The sequence below is a fragment of the Erythrolamprus reginae genome, chromosome 6, assembly GCF_031021105.1.
Source record: "Erythrolamprus reginae isolate rEryReg1 chromosome 6, rEryReg1.hap1, whole genome shotgun sequence".
Lineage (NCBI taxonomy): Eukaryota > Metazoa > Chordata > Lepidosauria > Squamata > Dipsadidae > Erythrolamprus > Erythrolamprus reginae.
In genome coordinates, this window is record NC_091955.1 from 8,104,529 (window position 1) to 8,123,861 (window position 19,333).

A 19,333-nucleotide genomic window follows, 5' to 3' on the forward strand; every position below is an offset into this window, starting at 1 on the left:
CCTTCCAGCTCTATCAATTCCCTTTTCACATAGATAAAAATGGCCAACAACCTCAAGAGGGACGTTCCAGGCGAAGTAGACCATGTGTTTGTATTCATCCATCCACACTTCTGCTACACGTAAAGCATTCCTCCTCACAGCCAGGGACAAATCTGGCAAATAGGGCTTGTGGGCTCGCTCCAGGTGGGCAATCCTTGCACATGGCAAGACCTCAACACTTCCGCCGCACTGCCAAGCCTGTGGTTGGAAAATAAGAATATAACTGTTGTGGTTAGCTCTGGCCCAGCTCCTGCCCCAAGGATTGTGGATGTGGGGGAGACATCCACATGCTGCAGGCCTGTTTTGCCCCCGGTGGAATCTGCTGATGAAGGCTCCTCTGATCAAGAAGACATGAGTGACAGGGAGGAGGAGAGTGTGGCAGACAGCTCAGAAGGAGATCAATTATCTAGCTCCTCCTTGGATTCAGAACAAGAGTTAATGATACAGCCACGCATGCGGAGAGCGATGCATAGGCAACAACAACTGAGAGATTATTATCAAAGAAAATGAGGCCACCTGTGGTTGGGTGGGGCTGTGGTGATTAGTGAGGCTGCTATAAATAGCAGCCTGTGGGTTTGGTCATTGTGGAGGATTATCTGATCCTTGTGTTTTGTGCCTGCTTTACTGACTTTGACCTTTTGTGTGCTGATTTTTCCCGCTTTGAAACTAAACCAGAGCAAAGTGTGTTTCACTTTGTGAAAGAAGAAGGACTGTGAATTGCCTCACAGCTGTAAGCTAAGTATCACAGAACTGATAAGGGACTTGTACCAATTACCAGGTTGTTTGCAGACGAGTGCTCTTTGCTATACCAAAAGAGGGCTTGGTTTAAGTGAATTTTCATTATAAAGAACATTGTTTTGAATTTTCAAACGTGTGTGTGTCTGACATTTGTACCTGTGAATTTTTGGGAGGATTCTACCAGAGAGCCCGACAGAACAGTAAGTGAATCAACTTAAGTCAGTAAAAGGGTTGTGAACTGAATCTGGCTTCCTCATTGACTTTGCATGTCGGAAGGTTGAAAAAAAGGGATCCCATGAACTGGTTTAAAAAAAAAAAAAAGACAAAGGAATAATAATAATAAAAATCTCACTCTGAGGCCCAATTCCACATTTTCTCCTCCATAAATGTGCATCCCACCATCGAGAACCCCAATCTTTCCCAAAAATTCTCGGTTCGCGGCGAGTATTCCCATTATAGAAGGACTCCTAAGACGAAGAAGATAAAAAGGGATCATCAACTTTTAGCAATAGCAATAGCATTTAGACTTATATACCGCTTCACAGTGTTTTACAGCCCTCTCTAAGTGGTTTACAGAGAGTCAGCCTATTGCCCTCAACAATCTGGGTCCTCATTTTACCCACCTTGAAGGGATGGATGGCTGAGTCAACCTTGAGCCTGGTGGGATTCGATCTGCCAAACTGCTGGCAGCTGCATCACCGAAGCTCTATTGCTATTCCTTCCTTCCTTCTTTCCTTCCTTCCTCCCTCCCTCCCTTCCTTCCAGCCTTCCTTCCTTCCAGCCTTCCTTCCTCCCTTCCTCCCTCCCTTCCTTCCTTCCAGCCTTCCTTCCTTCCTTCCTTCCAGCCTTCCTTCCTCCCTCCCTCCCTTCCTTCCTTCCAGCCTTCTTTCCTTCCAGCCTTCCTTCCTTCCAGCCTTCCTTCCTTCCAGCCTTCCTTTCTTCCCTCCTTCCTCCCTCCCTTCCTTCCTTCCAGCCTTCCTTCCTTCCAGCCTTCCTTCCTTCCTTCCTTCCTTCCAGCCTTCCTTCCTTCTTTCCTTCCTTCCTTCCTTCCAGCCTTCCTTCCTTCCTTCCAGCCTTCCTTCCTTCCTTCCTTCCTTCCTTCCTTCCTTCCTTCCTTCCTTCCTTCCAGCCTTCCTCCCTCCCTCCCTTCCAACCTTCCTTCCTTCCAGCCTTCCTCCCTCCCTCCCTCCCTTCCAACCTTCCTTCCTTCCTTCCTTCCACCTTGAGCCAATTTTCTGCGCATGAACGGAAGCAAAAATATCGGTGAAAATTGCCAAAATCTCGCTCTTGCACATGTCCTCACACAAGATTTAGCTTCCTGCACATGTGCAGAAGTCAAATCTCATGCTGACATGCCCATCGGGTGCGCCTTTGACCATCAGGCGCCCCTGCGCCCGTAGCGGCCTCGGAGAGCGGTAGGCAGTAGGAGGTAAGACAAGTGGCCCTTCATTGTTCACACCACCTCTCCATCCTATGATTCAGCTATTGGATAGGCTGGTGGCCACCAGACCACGACACCAACTAATATTTTCATCTTGCCAGCTTGTAGCATGATTGGTAGCAAGAAACGACATGAATTTTTTAAAAAACTCAGCTTATTTTTGTTGTGGTTGGCTCTGGCCCAGCTCCTGCCCCAAGGAATGTGGAGGTGGATGTGGGGGAAACATCCACATGCCCCAGGCCTGTTTTGCTTCCGATAGAATCTCCCGACGAAGGCTCCTCTGACGAAGGATGCGTGAGTGACAGGGAAGGGGGGAGTTTGTCAGACAGCCCAGGAGGAGATAAATCATCCTTATCATCCCTGGATTCTGAACAAGAACTTATGACAGACCCACGCATGCGTAGAGTGATGCATAGGAGAGAACAACTGAAGGATTATTACAGGAGATAAGTGAGGCCACCTGTGGTTGGGTGGGGCTGCTATAATTAGTGCTACAGATAAAAAGAACAGCGTGCTGGTTTAGCCTTGTGGAAGTTTATCTGATTCATAGTTCGTCAAGATCGTGGTTTTGATGTTTCCCTGTTCAAGACTGTGTGTGGACTTTCTGGACTTTGGAATTTGGACTCAATTTCCCAGTTACTGGGTGAGAAATTGGATTGCATTTAACCTGTGCTTTGTGTGTACCAGAAAATCCCTTTGACATTTAAAAAGGGAGTTTTTTCTACTTTTCTGTTGATAAAGACTTTTTGGTTTTCCTTCTATCGTGTGGTGTGTGTCTTTCTGGACTAATTTCCCTCTAATTACGGGCGGTTGGGACACACCGGCAGAACAGTTTTCATTCAAGGAAAGTTAAGGCGATACAAACTCCAGCCCACCTAAGGTCTAACTTACTTGATTGGTGCCGTTTGGTCTTTCAGCATGTACCACTCTTCTGGGATGGACTCATAGAGACACCAAAGAGCCCAGTCAAATCCATCGGCAGCCTCTGCATACTGAGTGAGTTGGAAATCATCAAAACGGATGTTATCGAACACGGGTGAGATGATGACAGTGTGATCCTCCTTGATGCGCGAGAGAATTGGTTCAGCCCTTCGTTAAAGCAGAAGAGAGTTCATTGGCAAAAAGAATCCAAACCGCACATACGAACTGAATAAACAATCTCTCACTGCTAACCCACACTCAATAAAAGACCTTGGAATACTAATATCGAATGACCTAAGTGCTAAAGCCCACTGCAACAATATCGCCAAAAAAGCCTCTAGAGTTGTTAACCTGATCCTACGCAGCTTCTGCTCAGGCAATCTCACACTACTCACAAGAGCCTACAAAACTTTTGCCAGACCCATCCTAGACTACTGCTCATCTGTCTGGAACCCATACTACATCTCAGACATCAACACCCTTGAAAATGTCCAAAGATATTTCACCAGAAGAGCCCTTCACTCCTCCACTCAAAACAGAATATCCTACGAAAATAAACTAACAATCCTAGGCCTAAAAAACCTAGAACTACGACGCCTAATACACGATCTGATTATTGCCCACAAGATCATATGCTGCAATGTCTTACCAGTCAATGACTACTTCAGCTTCAACCGCAATAACACAAGAGCACGCAACAGATTCAAACTTAATATGAACCGCGCCAAACCTGACTGTAAAAAATATGATTTCAACAATCGAGTTATCAAAGCGTGGAACTCATTGCCGGACTCAATTGTGTCAACCCCTAACCTCCAACACTTCTCCCTTAGACTCTCCATGATTGACCTCTCCAGGTTCCTAAGAGGCCAGTAAGGGGCATACATAAGTGCACTGGTGTGCCTTTTGTCCCCTGTCCAATTGTCTTTCCTTTCTCTCACTTATCATATATATTTTCTTTCTTTCATATATCCTCTCCTCTAAGTTCACTTTACCCTTATTACTACATGTCTATTTTTCTTCCTATGTATTTGTGTATTGGACGAATGAATGAATGAATGAATAAATAAATAAACAAACAAACAAACAAACAAACAAACAAACAAACTATGCAGGACTTATCAACGGGTGCTTTTCCTCTTTTCTTAAAATTTCCTGCTTACAACAAGTCTTCCTATCAAAAGCTGCCTGTTGAAAGAAGAAGCTAATTCGAAATTCAGGCTGGACCCTTTGATTCCTGCTCGACTCATTCCTTTGGGGATTGTGATTCAATTACGTGTTATCGGTGCAAGAAATGATTCTATCCCTCTGTTAATGCAGCCTCTGGATTGCATTGGTTTTTTCGGCTGCTGCAGCACACTCCTGGCTCACATTTAAGTGAGCCTCTCAAGATTCTCCTTGGAGTGACATTTATTGAGCGAGGTTCTACCTGTCCTATACCTGTCTTTAGCTATCTCTCAGGAGAATTCATCTCTTAGCACGTTTTGTTTGTTTGTTTGTTTGTTTGTTCATTCATTCATTCGTGCAGAATGCAGTTGCGAGAGCTATCATGGGCTTTCCTAAATATGCCCATGTCACACCAACACTCCGCAGTCTGCATTGGTTGCCGATCGGTTTCCGGTCACAATTCAAAGTGTTGGTTATGACCTATAAAGCCCTACATGGCATCGGACCAGAATATCTCCGGGACCGCCTTCTGCTGCACGAATCCCAGTGACCAGTTACCGCACGAATCCCAGTGACCATTGTTTAGTCTCCGGGTCCCATCGACTAAACAATGCCGTTTGGCAGGACCCAGGGGAAGAGCCTTCTCTGTGGCGGCCCCAACCCTCTGGAACCAGCTCCCCCCAGATATCAGAGTTGCCCCCACCCTCCTTGCCTTTCGTAAGCTCCTTAAAACCCACCTCTGTCGTCAGGCATGGGGGAACTGAGATATTCCCTTCCCCCTTGGCTTATAAAATTTATGCATGGTATGTCTGTATTTATGATTGGTCTCTTAAATTAGGGTTTTTTAAATTAACTTAAATATTAGATTTGTTTATATTGTCTTATTATTGTTGTTACCCGCCCCAAGTCTACGGAGAGGGGCGGCATACAAATCTAATAAATAAATAAATAAAATAAATTCATTCATTCGTTCGTTCATTCATTCATTCATTCATTCATTCATTTATATGCTGCTTACTCCAAAACGGACTCTGAGCGGCTAACAATAGTCAATTCAAGTAAAAAGAGCAATAAATACAGCAATAAAATCTACATAAAAATCTAAAATCCATAAAAACGTCAATCAATCCTAATTCCAGGCCTGCTGGAAAAGCCAGGTCCTAACGGCTTTCCAGAAGACCGGTAGAGAGGAGATCACTGTGGGCAGTTGATTCCATAGGGTCGCAGCTGCCACAAAGAAGGCTCTTCCCCGAGATCCTGCCAACCGACATTGGTTGGTGGACTGGACCTGGAGAAGGTTGATTCTGAGGGCCCTTACAGGCCGCAGCGAGGTCTGAGGAAGGAGGCGTTGATTGGAATGGATCTATTGAGTTACCACCTGGAGATGGATGATATTCTAGATCAGGGATGCCGAAACAACTCTCAAGCCAGGCTGATACAAATTCAGTATTTTATTTCTGACAGGAAGGCTTCAACTCTACGGATTCTAACTAACAAGTCTAGGCACGAATGTATCTAATCTGGGAGACAGCGTCTCTAAGTGTTTATACAGTGTTCCTTTGATTTTCGCGGGTTCGAACTTCGCAAATAGCCTATACCACGGTTTTTCAAAAAATATTAATTAAAAAATACTTCACGGTTTTTTTCCCTATACCATGGTTTTTCCCATCCAATGACGTCATACGTCATCGCCAAACTAATAATTTTTGCAAATAAATAACCAAAAAAATAATTATTGTTAATAAATAATTATGTTTATAAATATCAGGATCACTAAGAGCCTTATTCAATGGTGAGTACCAGTAATAATGGTGAGTAAATGGTTGTTAAGGGAATGGGAAATGGTAATTTAGGGGTTTAAAGTGTTAAGGGAAGGCTTATGATACTGTCCATAGCCAAAAATGGTGTATTTACTTCCGCATCTCTACTTCGCGGAAATTCGACTTTCGTGGGCGGTCTCGGAACGCATCCCCCGCGGAAATCGAGGGAACACTGTACTGTTTACCCCCAGCAACAGGCAACTTTCACAGTGCTACAATTTTGGCGCCAGGAATCATCAACCAATCAGAACAGAGTATGCAAAACCATGAACTTTTGAATTCTCCCCAGTAACTCACACTTAGCATATTTAACAGGTGCCAAACACAATTTGATTGAGGGCTTTATCGGGGTTGTGTTTGGCCTCAGGAGGCCGGGGTGGGCATGGTCAGCATGTTACTCATGTCAAAGGGCCCCTGTGGTGGTCTGAGCGCACTGCCAGTGAAAACAGACTCCCGAGCTCCATTTTCAGCTACGACAGCCTCCTGCAGCCCTCTGCTGGTGAATACAGAGCTTCAGAAGGCCACACACGGCCCTTACAAGCTCCATTTTTGGTGTCAGAGGCACAGCAGGCTGGTCCTTCATTATTTCCAGAGTGGTCCACAGGCCAAATCTAAGCACCCCGCAGGCCAGATTAGGGTCCCAGCCTTTGAGTCTGATGCCCCTGGTTTAGACTTACCAGTTCGTGTTGACTTCGATATGAGCATCCAAAATGGCCACCACGTCTGCCGAAGATGCTTTCCACCCAGAAATCCGAGCTTCTGTGAGGCCCTTCCTTTCTTCGTGCCTCACAATTTTCAGCAACCCGGGATGTTTGTCGTTGTACTTTTTGATATGTTCTTCCAAAGGACCTTTAAGTTCCTCTGGCAAAACAAGCAAGCAAGCAAACAAACAAATAAACAAACAAACAAACAAACAAACAAACAAACAAACAAACAAACAGGTTTTAACAGTATTAATTTGAGAGGGTTTTATGTCAGAATATAGGAAGAAATACCACTTTTGTTACACAGCTAAAATGTCCATTCTCTCTTCATTACAGATACAGCGACCAATTAGGTCCCACAGAGTGGGCCTTCTCCGGGTCCCCTCGACTAAACAATGTCGTCTGGCAGGTGCCAGGGGAAGAGCCTTCTCTTTGGCGGCCCCGACCCTCTGGAACCAGCTCCCCCCCAGAGATTAGAACTGGCCCCACCCTCCTTGCCTTCCGTAAACTCCTTAAAACCCACGTCTGCCGTCAGGCATGACGGAATTGAGGCATTCCCCCTCCCTCCCCCGGGCCTATATAATTTATATATGGTGTGACTGTGTGTATGACTGGTTTAATAATGGGTTTTTTAAATGTTTTTTAAATTTATTAGATTTGTTGTGAATTGTCTTATTGTATGCTGTGAGCCGCCCCGAGTCTACGGAGAGGGGCGGCATACAAATCTAATAAATAAACAAACAAATAAACAAACAAATAAATAAATAATTTCCTTAACAGTACCGTAGTGCACTTTATACAGAAAGTGATCCAATATGAGGGAATGTTTTTATATACAGGTAGTCCTCAACTTTTATTTATTTATTTATTTATTTATTTATTTATTTATTATTTGGATTTGTATGCCGCCCCTCTCCGAAGACTCGGGGCGGCTCACAGCAAGTGTAAAACAAATCATAAATAATCCAATTAATTAAAATATTTAAAGATTTAAAAAAACCCATATACTAACAGACACACACACAAGCATACCGTGTATAAATTAAACGTGCCCAGGGGGAGATGTTTAGTTTCCCCATGCCTGACGACAAAGGTAGGTTTTGAGGAGTTTACGAAAGGCAGGAAGAGTAGGGGCAGTTCTGATCTCCGGGGGGAGTTGGTTCCAGAGAGTCGGTGCCGCCACAGAGAAGGCTCTCCCCCTGGGGCCCGCCAACCGACATTGTTTAGTTGATGGGACCCGGAGGAGGCCCACTCTGTGGGACCTAATCGGTCGCTGGGATTCGTGCGGCAGAAGGCGGTCTCGGAGATATTCTGGTCCGATGCCATGAAGCGCTTTAAAGGTCATAACCAACACTTTGAATTGTGACCGGAAACTGATCGGCAGCCAATGCAGACTGCGGTGTGATGGTGAAACATGGGCATACCTGGGTAAGCCCATAACTGCTCTCGCAGCTGCATTCTGCACGATCTGAAGTTTCCGAACACTTTTCAAAGGTAGCCCCATGTAGAGAGCATTACAGTAGTCGAACCTCGAGGTAATGAGGGCATGAGTGACTGTGAGCAATGAGTCCCGGTCCAGATAGGGCCGCAACTGGTGCACCAGGCGAACCTGGGCAAACGCCCCCCTCGCCACAGCTGAGAGATGGTTTTCTAATGTGAGCTGTGGATCGAGGAGGACGCCCAAGTTGCGGACCCTCTCTGAGGGGGTCAGTAATTCCCCCCCCAGGGTAATGGACGGACAGATGGAATTGTCCTTGGGAGGCAAAACCCACAGCCACTCCGTCTTATCCGGGTTGCGCTTGAGTCTGTTGACACCCATCCAGGCCCCAACAGCCTCCAGGCACCGGCACATCACTTCCACCGCTTCGTTGACTGGGCATGGGGTGGACATGTAAAGCTGGGTATCATCGGCATATTGATGATACCTCACCCCATGTCCTTGGATGATCTCACCCAGCGGTTTCATGTAGATGTTAAATAGCAAGGGGGAGAGGACCGACCCCTGAGGCACTCCACAAGGGAGAGACCTCGGAGCCGACCTCTGACCCCCCACTAACACCGACTGCGACCGGCCAGAGAGGTAGGAAGAGAACCACTGAAGCACAGTGCCTCCCACCCCCAACCCCTCCAACCGGTGCAGAAGGATACCATGGTCGATGGTATCGAAAGCCGCTGAGAGATCGAGGAGCACCAGGACAGGGGATAAACCCCTGTCCCGGGCCCGCCAGAGATCATCCATCAACGTGACCAAAGCGGTTTCCGTGCTGTAACCGGGCCTGAAACCCGACTGCTGGGGACCTAGATAATCAGCTTCTTCCAAGGACTGCTGGAGCTGGAGTGCCACCACCTTCTCGACAACCTTCCCCATAAAGGGAAGGTTGGAGACTGGACGATAGTTGTTAAGTACGGCTGGGTCCAGGGAAGGCTTCTTGAGGAGGGGGCGCACAAGCGCTTCTTTATAGAGTGTTGGAAAAACTCCCCTCCCCAAGGAAGCGTTGGTAATCTCCTGGGCCCAGCTCCGTGTCATCTCCCTGCTGGCCGAGACCAACCAGGAGGGACACGGATCCAGTAGACAGGTGGCGGAACTTATCACATGTGGAGCCCAAAATTTATGTCTCTAAGTGAGACAGTTGTTAAAAGAGTTTGCCCAATTTTATTGCCTTTTTTGCCTCAGTGATTCAGGGAATCATTGAGGTTGTTAAATTAGTAACACGGTTGTTATTGATCAAGTGACCCTGGGGATGCTACAACGACCGGTGATAAGTGTGAAAAACGGTCATAAGTCACTTCTTTCAATACCGTTGTGTTCTGAGCACGGGTTAGTATTTTTCCAAAATCTCAAAAATCCCCTCCTTAAAATAATAGCCTTTTTATTAAGGTTTACACCATCTTAGATACATGAAACTTTTGCAAGGTAAAAATGCAAAGCATAAAGACGGAAGCAATTACTCTCAGCTTGAATTTCTCTTACTGTTCTGGGAAGCATTCCTAACATTCCATTCTTGGCTGGCTTGGAGATAAGAGATAAGATAAATCACCACTTTAAGTTCATGGGCTTACCGGCTTCATAATGAATTCCACAATACAGCTTCTATCTCACTTCGGAAAGTGCAGCATAAGTTTTTTACTATTTTGTTTTAGGAGCGCCACGAAATCTCCACCATTCTTTTTCATCAAAGTTATCAAACCCCACCTTCACTTCCTGCTCTAACCTGGAAATGACATCCTACAATCCACAGAGATATTCATCTGGATTAATACTTTTACCTTGGATCTCTTTTCTTCTTTTTGCCAATCTTCGATATCTAGGATCTAACCATTCATCTCCTGATACATTTCTCTCACTATCTGATAGGGACCAACTTCTCATTGTCACATCAGCCCCCTCTGGTGCTCCCACATCACTATCTTCCTCACTCTCGGCTGCCAATCCCTCTGACAGCCGCCCTAACCCAGGATGGCCTGAAGGACCTGGTGCATTGTCCTCAGAATCCGGTGTGTCCTGACACTGACAAGGCTCACTTACAACATGTTGTAATTTGAATGGTCACTAAATGAACGGTTGTAAGTCGGGGGCTATCCAAAGTTCCGTAGAAGTCCCTGATTTTGCGAAAAAGAAGTTTGCCCATGGAAAGATTTCAGGCCATGCTACTTACCATTTGTACTGAAATCATCAATTAGGATAATTTCTTTCAGGAGGTGAGACGGTGTTCGGTTGATGATGGTGGTGATTGCACGCAAGATGATGGAGGTGGCCTCGTTAAAGAATATAAGAACGACAGAAAGAGTTGGGAGATCGTGGGAATATTTTTTCTCTCGACATCTGCAGGAAACCCAGAAAAAAATGAATATTCATCGCATTATTGTGGCGCGGGGCAAGGATTGCAAGAATTGCAGAATAACAAAGTAGGAAGGGATCTTGGAGGTCTTCTAGTCCACCCCTGCTCAAGCAGGAGATCCTGTAGCCCCATGATGGCAAACCTATGGCATGGGTACTTGAAGTGGCAGGCAGAGTCCTCTCTGTGGCCGCACGTGCCATTGCCCGCTGGTCTTCGTGGGCATTGGAGCGCCAAAAACCAGCTCGCCACATCGGCCAGCTGGTTTTTGGGTGGACATGCACACATTCCAGTTTGGTCACTCAGGTTTGCCATTACTGATATAGCCTCTACCCGTGATGGTGAATCTATGGCACACATGCCACAGGTGGCACACGGAGCCGAATCTGAGGGCATGCCAGCTTCAGCAGCCTTCCGGAGGGCAAGGAGAGGCCATTTTTGCCCTCCCTAGGCTTCAGGAAAGCCTCCAGAGGCTCAGATGGTGAAAAACTGACCCAGCTGGAAATGAACTTCTGGTAGGCTCGTTGGGTCAGTTTTTATCCCTCCCCAGGCTTTAGGAAAGCCCACTAATGTGAGCATGCATGCGTCCCAGCATGGTTTTGCTTCTGTGCATGCGTAGGAATAATAATAATAATAATAATAATAATAATAATAGTAGTAATAATAATAGTAACAGTAACAGTAATAATAGTAATAGTAATTGTAATAGTACTAATAATAGTAGTAATAGTAATAGTAATTGTACTAGTACTAGTAATAATAATAATAATAATAGTAATAGTAATAATAATAGTAGTAATAGTAATAATAATAATAATAGCAATAGCAATAGTACTAGTAACTAACAATAACAATAATAACAACAACAATAGTAATAGTAGTAGTAGTAATAATAGTAATAGTAATAGTAACAGTAATAATAGTAATAGTAACAGTAATTGTAATAGTACTAGTAATAGTAATAGTAGTAATAGTAATAGTAATTGTACTAGTACTAGTAATAATAATAGTAATAGTAATAGTAATAATAATAGTAAGAGTAATAATATTAATAGCAATATCAATAGTACTAGTAACAGTAACAGTAACAATAACAACAACAACAACAACAACAACAACAATAATAATTTATTAGATTTGTATGCCGCCTCTCTCCGGAGACTCGGAGCGGCTCACAACAATAACAACAGTGTAACAAATCCAATATATTTAAAAAACATCTAAAAACCTGTTATTAAAACCATGCAACACAATCATACCATACATAAACAATATAAACCCAGGGGTATCTCAATTTCCCCATGCCTGACGACATAGGTGGGTCTTCAGTAGCTTAGGAAAGGCAGCTTACGAAAGGCAAGGAGGGTGGGGGCGGTTCTAATCTCCGGGGGGAGTTGATTCCAGAGGGCCTGGGCTGCCACAGAGAAGGCTCTTCCCCTGGGGCCCGCCAGACGACATTGTTTAGTCGACGGGACCCAGAGAAGGCCAACTCTGTGGACCTTATTGGTCTCTGGAAGCAAAATCTCATGAGAAGATGTGTGTGTGTGAGAGATTTTGGCTTTTTTTGGGGGGGGTTCTACGTTTGCACAAAAAATCACCAAAATCTCACATACGTGTGCATGCAACCCCTCGTCAAATTTCGAACCCGACACTGCTTGGTGAGGCAAAGATGGAGAAAGATGCTACTTCACCTGGGAGGCCTGGTATCCTTCAAAGGCCTTATCAAAGGCAAGCGATCACTGAGGTAAACGTTGTAGCCGTACTTCTCGAAAAGCTTCTGGGCCACAATTTGCTGGTCCTCCATTAAATCTTTGCCCCATCTCTGGAACAGAGGAGAATCTGGGAACCGCACTCTGGGAAGCACCTCAGGTTCCCTTCGGTTTGCCTTGCCCTGTTGGTCTTCCTGAGGCGGATTCTCGGGCAATTTCAGTTCTTTTGCGGCCTTCTTTTTTTCCTCTGATAATTTTATGTAATTTGCTGAAAAACACAAAACAGGGATAAAATGCCCCAAACCTCCTAAAGAAATAACTTAGAATAGAGCGTAGACGACATAGGGTGAGCTACCACCAGTACGCTGATGATACTCAGCTGTACATCTCCACCCCATGTCAACTCGGTGAAGCAGCGGACGTGATGTGCTGGTGACTGGAGGCTGTTAATCCAGGGGTGGGAAGCAGGCAGAAATGAAGCTGCATGGGCAGCTCCAGCTGACCGGTGGAAGTCACTTCCTGGATTACTGGTCTTGGCTCGGCTCCATTTTTTTCCTCTGCTGCTGTTGCATCAGCGCTCCTTGCTTTTTTCCTCTTTCCTCCTTCCTGGCCTCGGACGAGCTTCCCTCTCTCCTGCCCGGCTCCACTCCAGACTCACACGGCAACCCCCCGCCTGAGGTGCAAGCAGAAGGCGTGGGTGGAAGTGGTGCTGGCAGCATTTATGCCTCTGGCAGCACCCGTTCGCCTAGCTACCCAGCCTGAGGCGGGGGGGGCGACCCAGGAAGGAGAGCGCGGGAAACGCGAAGCAAATTGTCACCTCAGCGAGCGATCCTGGTGAGGTTGCAAGTCAAGGACTTAACAGTTCACTTGAACGATGATGAACGTTCAATTCACTCCCACCTGGTCACATGGCTGGCAAGCCACTCCCACCCAGTCACGTGACCATTAAGCCACACCCACAAATAAGCCACACCCACAATGTGGCAGTAAAAAAATTGGCTGCCCATTACTGCATGTATCCCAGTGACCAGTCAGGTCCCACAGAGTCGGCCTTCTCCAGGTCACATGCGCCAAACAATGTCAGTTGGCGGGGCAATGCCATCTCCAAACTACTCAAAATTTCTACTACTAGTTTCTCCAGAGCCTGTCAGAACCTCATGCATTTTACCCCTGCCCTAATTGTAACAGCCCTAACTTTGGTTGGTCTAGAACAGTGATTTTCAACCTTTTTTGAGCCACGGCACATTTTTTACATTTACAAAACCATGGGGCACATTGAGTGGGGGGGGGGGGGGAAGTTTGGGCAAAAAAAATTTCTCTCTTCCTCCCTTTCACTCTATTTCTCTCTCCCTCCCTCTTTCTCTCCCTTTCTTTTTTTTCTTTCCATCCCTTTCTTTCTCTCTTCCTTCCTCTTTTTTGTTCTTTCTCTCTCCCTCCCTCTGTCTTTCTCTCTCCCACCTTCCCTCCCTCTCTCTCTCTCTTTCTTTCTCTCTCTCTTGCTCTCTCTTTCTTTCTCTCTCTCTTTCTCTCTCTCTCTTGCTCTCTCTTGCTCTCTCTCTCATTCTCTTCTTTCTTGCTTTCTTTCTCTCTTTCTTTCTCTCTTTCTCTTTCTTTCTCTCTCTTGCTTTCTTTCTCTCTCTCTTGCTCTCGCTCTCTCATTCTCTTCTTTCTTGCTTTCTTTCTCTCTCTCTTGCTTTCTTTCTCTCTCTCTTGCTGTCTTTCCCTCTCTCTCTCTCTCTCTTTCTTTTCTCTCTCTCTTTCTTTCTCTCTCTCTCTTGTTTTCTTTCTCTCTCTGAGCTTCGCGGCACACTTGACCATGTCTCATGGCACACTAGTGTGCCACGGCACACTGGTTGAAAAACACTGGTCTAGAAGACCTCCAAGGTCCCCTCCAACCCTATTATTCTATGCTCACTCAACACTGACTACAAAACCATGGCGCCAAAGACAGAGGACCTCTGCTACGCCATCACGACAGAATCACACATCACAATTAGAAGGAGGCAGAAACACCAGATATGTATCCGGGTGATGAATTGACAAGTTAATTTTGACCAAGGTAGGTATTTTTAACTCTGAACAATGGACTTTTCACTTATTCATAATTATGGGGCTAAATTCCACAAATGCTTCTTGCTTTCCCAGCTTTGTTCTGGTTGAATCAGATTTTACCGTGATTACAAAGTAGAGAAAATAGCTTGGACAAAGGCTCTTCATCTGGCCTTTTTCAGTTTGAAATGTTGACGCTCAAACATCGAGTGGCTAAAAGGTCATCGAGCAAAAAATATCACAAAGATGAAGTGGAAATGACAATGCCTGGCACAGGTTCACCCAAATTAATAATAAATATGGAAACTACTAGTACCAGATACAAAAAATATTTTCAATGAAAAGAGGGAACTTAAAACTAAACAAGAACGGAGCAGTCAAGGGATTTATTTACTTATTTATTTTGTCCAATACAAAATGAAGGTTGAAGAGAATATACATGCCATAAAGAATAAATTAGAATCACTCTTTGATATGTAAATAGAACGCAGATTCCAGCTTAGAAGAATATTAAGATGTTAGTACAGACCCTCCAATTGGTGGTGGGGTATATATGTATGTTGTCAGGTGATGGGTGCACCTTCACAGGACACTGTTTTTATGTTGTATGTATGTACTTTGTATGTTTTAACATTTAAAATTAATAAAAAAATTATTTTAAAAAAAGAGAATATACATGTACTAAAATATATCAAGGAAAGGATAGAAAAAGAGATATGAGAATAAAATACATCGATGAAGAAAAGAGGGAGAGATATATGAATGTAAGAAAATATATAGGAGATATAGGAGAGACAATTGGACAGGGGACGGAAGGCACACTAGTGCACTTATTATATGCCCCTTACTGACCCCTTAGGAACCTGGAGAGGTCAATCGTGGATAGTCTAAATGTTGGGGGTTGACACCACGTAGTCCGGTAATGAGTTCCACGCTTTGACAACTTGATTGCTAAAGTCATATTTTTTCACAGTCAGGTTTGGAGCGGTTAATATTAAGTTTGAATCTGTTGTGTGCTCTTGTGTTATTGCGGTTGAAGCTGAAGTAGTCGTTGACAGGTAGAACGTTGCAGCATATGATCTTGTGGGCAATACTTAGGTCATGTTTAAGGCGTCATAGTTCTAAGCTTTCTAGACCCAGGATTGACATATTTTATTATTATTATTATTATTATTATTATTATTATTATTATTATTTATTAGATTTGTATGCCGCCCCTCTCCATAGACTCAGGGCGGCTCACAACAATACTAAAACAATGTATAACAAATCTAATAATTAAAAGTCACTAAAAAACCCTTATTAAAAAACAAAACATACCATGCATAAACTGTATAGGCCCGGGGGAGATGTCTCAGTTTCCCCATGCCTGGCGGCACAGGTGGGTTTTAAGGAGTTTACGAAAGACAAGGAGGGTGGGGGCAATTCTAATCTCCGGTGGGAGCTGGTTCTATCTAGAGGGTCGGGGCCGCCACAGAGAAGGCTCTTTCCCTGGGTCCCACCAGACGACATTGTTTAGTCGACATAGCATAGTGGCCACAAATGCAGATGCAATCCCGATATGAGAAGAATGCTAAAATATACGGATTTCATGAAGAATTGGCAGAATTAGATCATGCATTAATGGGAACGGATGAAAAATCAACAAAGAAAATATATAGCTCTTTATTAAGTAGCAAGATGGAAGACCAGCAAGTAAAGGAGCCTTGCTGTATGGCTGAAATAGTTTGGGATGAAATTTTTGCTTATACAATAGAATTAGATAAATAGCAGAAAGTGTGGGATAGAAATGATCAATTAATGATGTCAACTGCATAGAAAGAAAATCTTCATCAAATGTTTTATGGATGGCATTTTTCACCCACAAAGTTGGCAAAAGGTGTTTAAGGATATGTCTGCTAAATGTTGGAAATGTCATAGAAACATAGAAACATAGAAGACTGACGGCAGAAAAAGACCTCATGGTCCATCTAGTCTGCCCTTATACTATTTCCTGTACTTTATCTTACAATGGATAGATGTTTATCCCAAGCATGTTTAAATTCAGTTACTGTGGATTTACCAACCACGTCTGCTGGAAGTTTGTTCCAAGGATCTACTACTCTTTCAGTAAAATAATATTTTCTCATGTTGCCTTTGATCTTTCCCCCAACTAACTTCAGATTGTGTCCCCTTGTTCTTGTGTTCACTTTCCTATTAAAAACACTTCCCTCCTGAACCTTATTTAACCCTTTCACATATTTAAATGTTTCGATCATGTCCCCCCTTTTCCTTCTGTCCACCAGACTATACAGATTGAGTTCATGAAGTCTTTCCTGATACGTTTTATGCTTAAGACCTTCCACCATTCTTGTAGCCCGTCTTTGGACCCGTTCAATTTTGTCAATATCTATTTGTAGGTGAGGTCTCCAGAACTGAACACAGTACTCCAAATGTGGTCTCACCAGAGCTCTATATAAGGGGATCACAATCTCCCTCTTCCTGCTTGTTATACCTCTAGCTATGCAGCCAAGCATCCTACTTACTTTTCCTACCACACTGCTCACCCATTTTGAGACTGTCAGAAATCACGACCCCTAAATCCTTCTCTTCTGAAGTTTTTGCTAACACAGAACTGCCAATGCAATACTCAGATTGAGGATTCCTTTTCCCCAAGTGCATTATTTTACATTTGGAAACATTAAACTGCAGTTTCCATTGCTTTGACCATTTATCTAGTAAAGCTAAATTCTTTACCATATTACAGACGCCTCTAGGAATATGAATATATATATAATATAATAAAGAACATAGCATAATAGAGTGGGACGGGACCTTGTCCAACCCGCCTTTGAAGGCAAGAAAAAGCCTCGCTGGAAATGGCGTCCTTTTCTTACTTACATAGATTCAGGAACATGGTCTCTATTTTTTCAAGATGTCCTACAAAGGCCGGATCCAAAGCTCTCGGCTCTCGGTGGGCGCTGCGCTCCCCTCGGAGGGTCCCCATTTCATGTTTCACGTGCATCACAAAGAAAATATTCACAACAAAGAACAGGATCAGCAAAGTGGGAAGGAATCCTGGCAGCTTGCGCCCTAGAACCATTGCACGAGTAATTGCAATCCCCACCGAGGTATCTTCTCCAGGTGACCAGGAACGGGAAGAGATTCCACCACCACCGGCTATGCAGCAAGAAGACAACTTTCCTGGATGTCTAAAAAAACCTGTCGTGACAGTTTATAGTCCCTAAGAATCGGAGGGCGGGGCTGAGCTGTTGTCCTTAACATTTGTGTGCCTTCTTCACACACCAAAGGAAAGGCAACTAAACTTCACAGCCCGATATTTGCTTATCTGTGGGATTTCTATCGCCCCCTCCCCATCGCACCTGCCGGACTCCTGGAGGCTCAAGGAATTAAACTGCAAGAAAACAAAAGAACAATTAACAACCAGGTTGCGAAAAGCATAAAACAAGGGAGAGTTCTGAGTTCTGAGACGAAGGTATAAAGCATAAAGTGTTTGAAAAGTGTTCGGAAACTTCAGATCGTGCAGAATGCAGCTGCGAGAGCAGTCATGGGCTTTCGCCAAAATGCCCATGTTACACCAACACTCCGCAGTCTGCATTGGTTGCCGATCAATTTCCGGTCACAATTCAAAGTGTTGGTTATGACCTATAAAGCTCTTCATGGCATCGGACCAGAATATCTCCGGGACCGCCTTCTGCTGCAGGAATCCCAGCGACCGATTAGGTCCCACAGAATCGGTCTTCTCCGGGTCCCGTCAACTAAACAATGTCGTTTGGCGGGCCCCAGGGGAAGAGCCTTCTCTGTGGCGGCCCTGATTCTCTGGAACCAGCTCCCCCCAGAGATTAGAACTTCCCTTACCCTCCTTGCCTTTCGTAAACTCCTCAAAACCCACCTTTGTCATCAGGCATGGGGGAATTGAGATATCTCCCCTGGGCCTATATAATTTATGTATGGTATGTTTGTAGGTATGTCTGCTTAAAAATGGGGTTTTTTTTAACTACTTTAAATTTTTTAATTGTAAATTATTAGATTTGTTATGAATTGTTTTATTATGTTGTGAGCCGTCCCGAGTCTATGGAAAGGGGCAGCATACAAATCTAATAAATAAATAAAATAAATAAATAAATAAACTGGAATCACTCTATAATTTGTAAATACAATGGTACCTCTACCGAAGAACGCCTCTACTTACGAACTTTTCTAGATAAGAACCGGGTGTTCAAGATTTTTTTTGCCTCTTCTCAAGAACCATTTTCCACTTACAAATCCGAGCCTCCGAAACTGTAACCGGAAAAGGCGGGGAGAAGCCTCTGTGGGGCCTCTCTAGGAATCTCCTGGGAGGAAACAGGGCCGGAAAGGTGGGGAGAAGCCTCCGTGGGGGTCTCTCTAGGAATCTCTAGGGAGGAAACAGGGCCGGGAAAGGCGGGGAGAAGCCTCCATGGGGCCTCTCTAGGAATGTCTAGGGAGGAAACGGGGCCGGAACAGGCGGGGAAAAGCCTCTGTGGGGCCTCTCTAGGAATTTCCTGGGAGGAAACAGGGCTGGAAAAGGTGGAGAGAAGCCTCTGTGGTGCCTTTCTAGGAATCTCCTGGGAGGAAACAGGGCCTCCACCCTCCCTATGGTTTCCCCAATCGCACGCATTATTTGCTTTTACATTGATTCCTATGGGAAAAATTGCTCCTTCTTACAAACTTTTCTACTTAAGAACCTGGTAGAGAAACAACTGTATTGTAATGTTCTTGGTTTAAAATGATATATAGAAGAAGTACATCCTCATTTTGATGGAGGGGTTTGAATGAATGATGTTGGGTGGTGGGAGCACGCATCACCATGCACTGTGTTTTTATGTCAGGTATTTCTATTATTATTTTAAAATTTAACAAAATTTATTATTTAAAAATCCCAGCCCAC

The 19,333-nt window shown here is 44.4% G+C and overlaps 1 protein-coding gene across 4 annotated transcripts in view; it reads right to left on the reverse strand.

Moving 5' to 3' along the window:
* The window catches only part of GALNT8 (polypeptide N-acetylgalactosaminyltransferase 8), a 28,065-nt gene extending 10,447 nt beyond the window's left edge, over window positions 1–17,618 (reverse strand). For 2 of the 4 annotated variants that reach the window (XM_070755195.1, XM_070755196.1), the window contains exons 1-7: window positions 17,305–17,577; window positions 12,358–12,643; window positions 10,487–10,653; window positions 6,804–6,987; window positions 3,110–3,307; window positions 1,130–1,244; window positions 52–237 (exon numbers count right to left, since the gene is read on the reverse strand). In XM_070755195.1, coding sequence (XP_070611296.1) covers window positions 52–237; window positions 1,130–1,244; window positions 3,110–3,307; window positions 6,804–6,987; window positions 10,487–10,653; window positions 12,358–12,643; window positions 17,305–17,506 — 1,338 coding nt within the window. In that variant the 5' untranslated portion in view covers window positions 17,507–17,577. Of the gene's footprint in view, window positions 1–51; window positions 238–1,129; window positions 1,245–3,109; window positions 3,308–6,803; window positions 6,988–10,486; window positions 10,654–12,357; window positions 12,644–17,304 lie in introns of all 4 variants that reach the window. The other 2 variants (XM_070755197.1, XM_070755198.1) reach the window with 2 other exon arrangements.
* Between the last annotated feature and the right edge of the window lie 1,715 nt (window positions 17,619–19,333).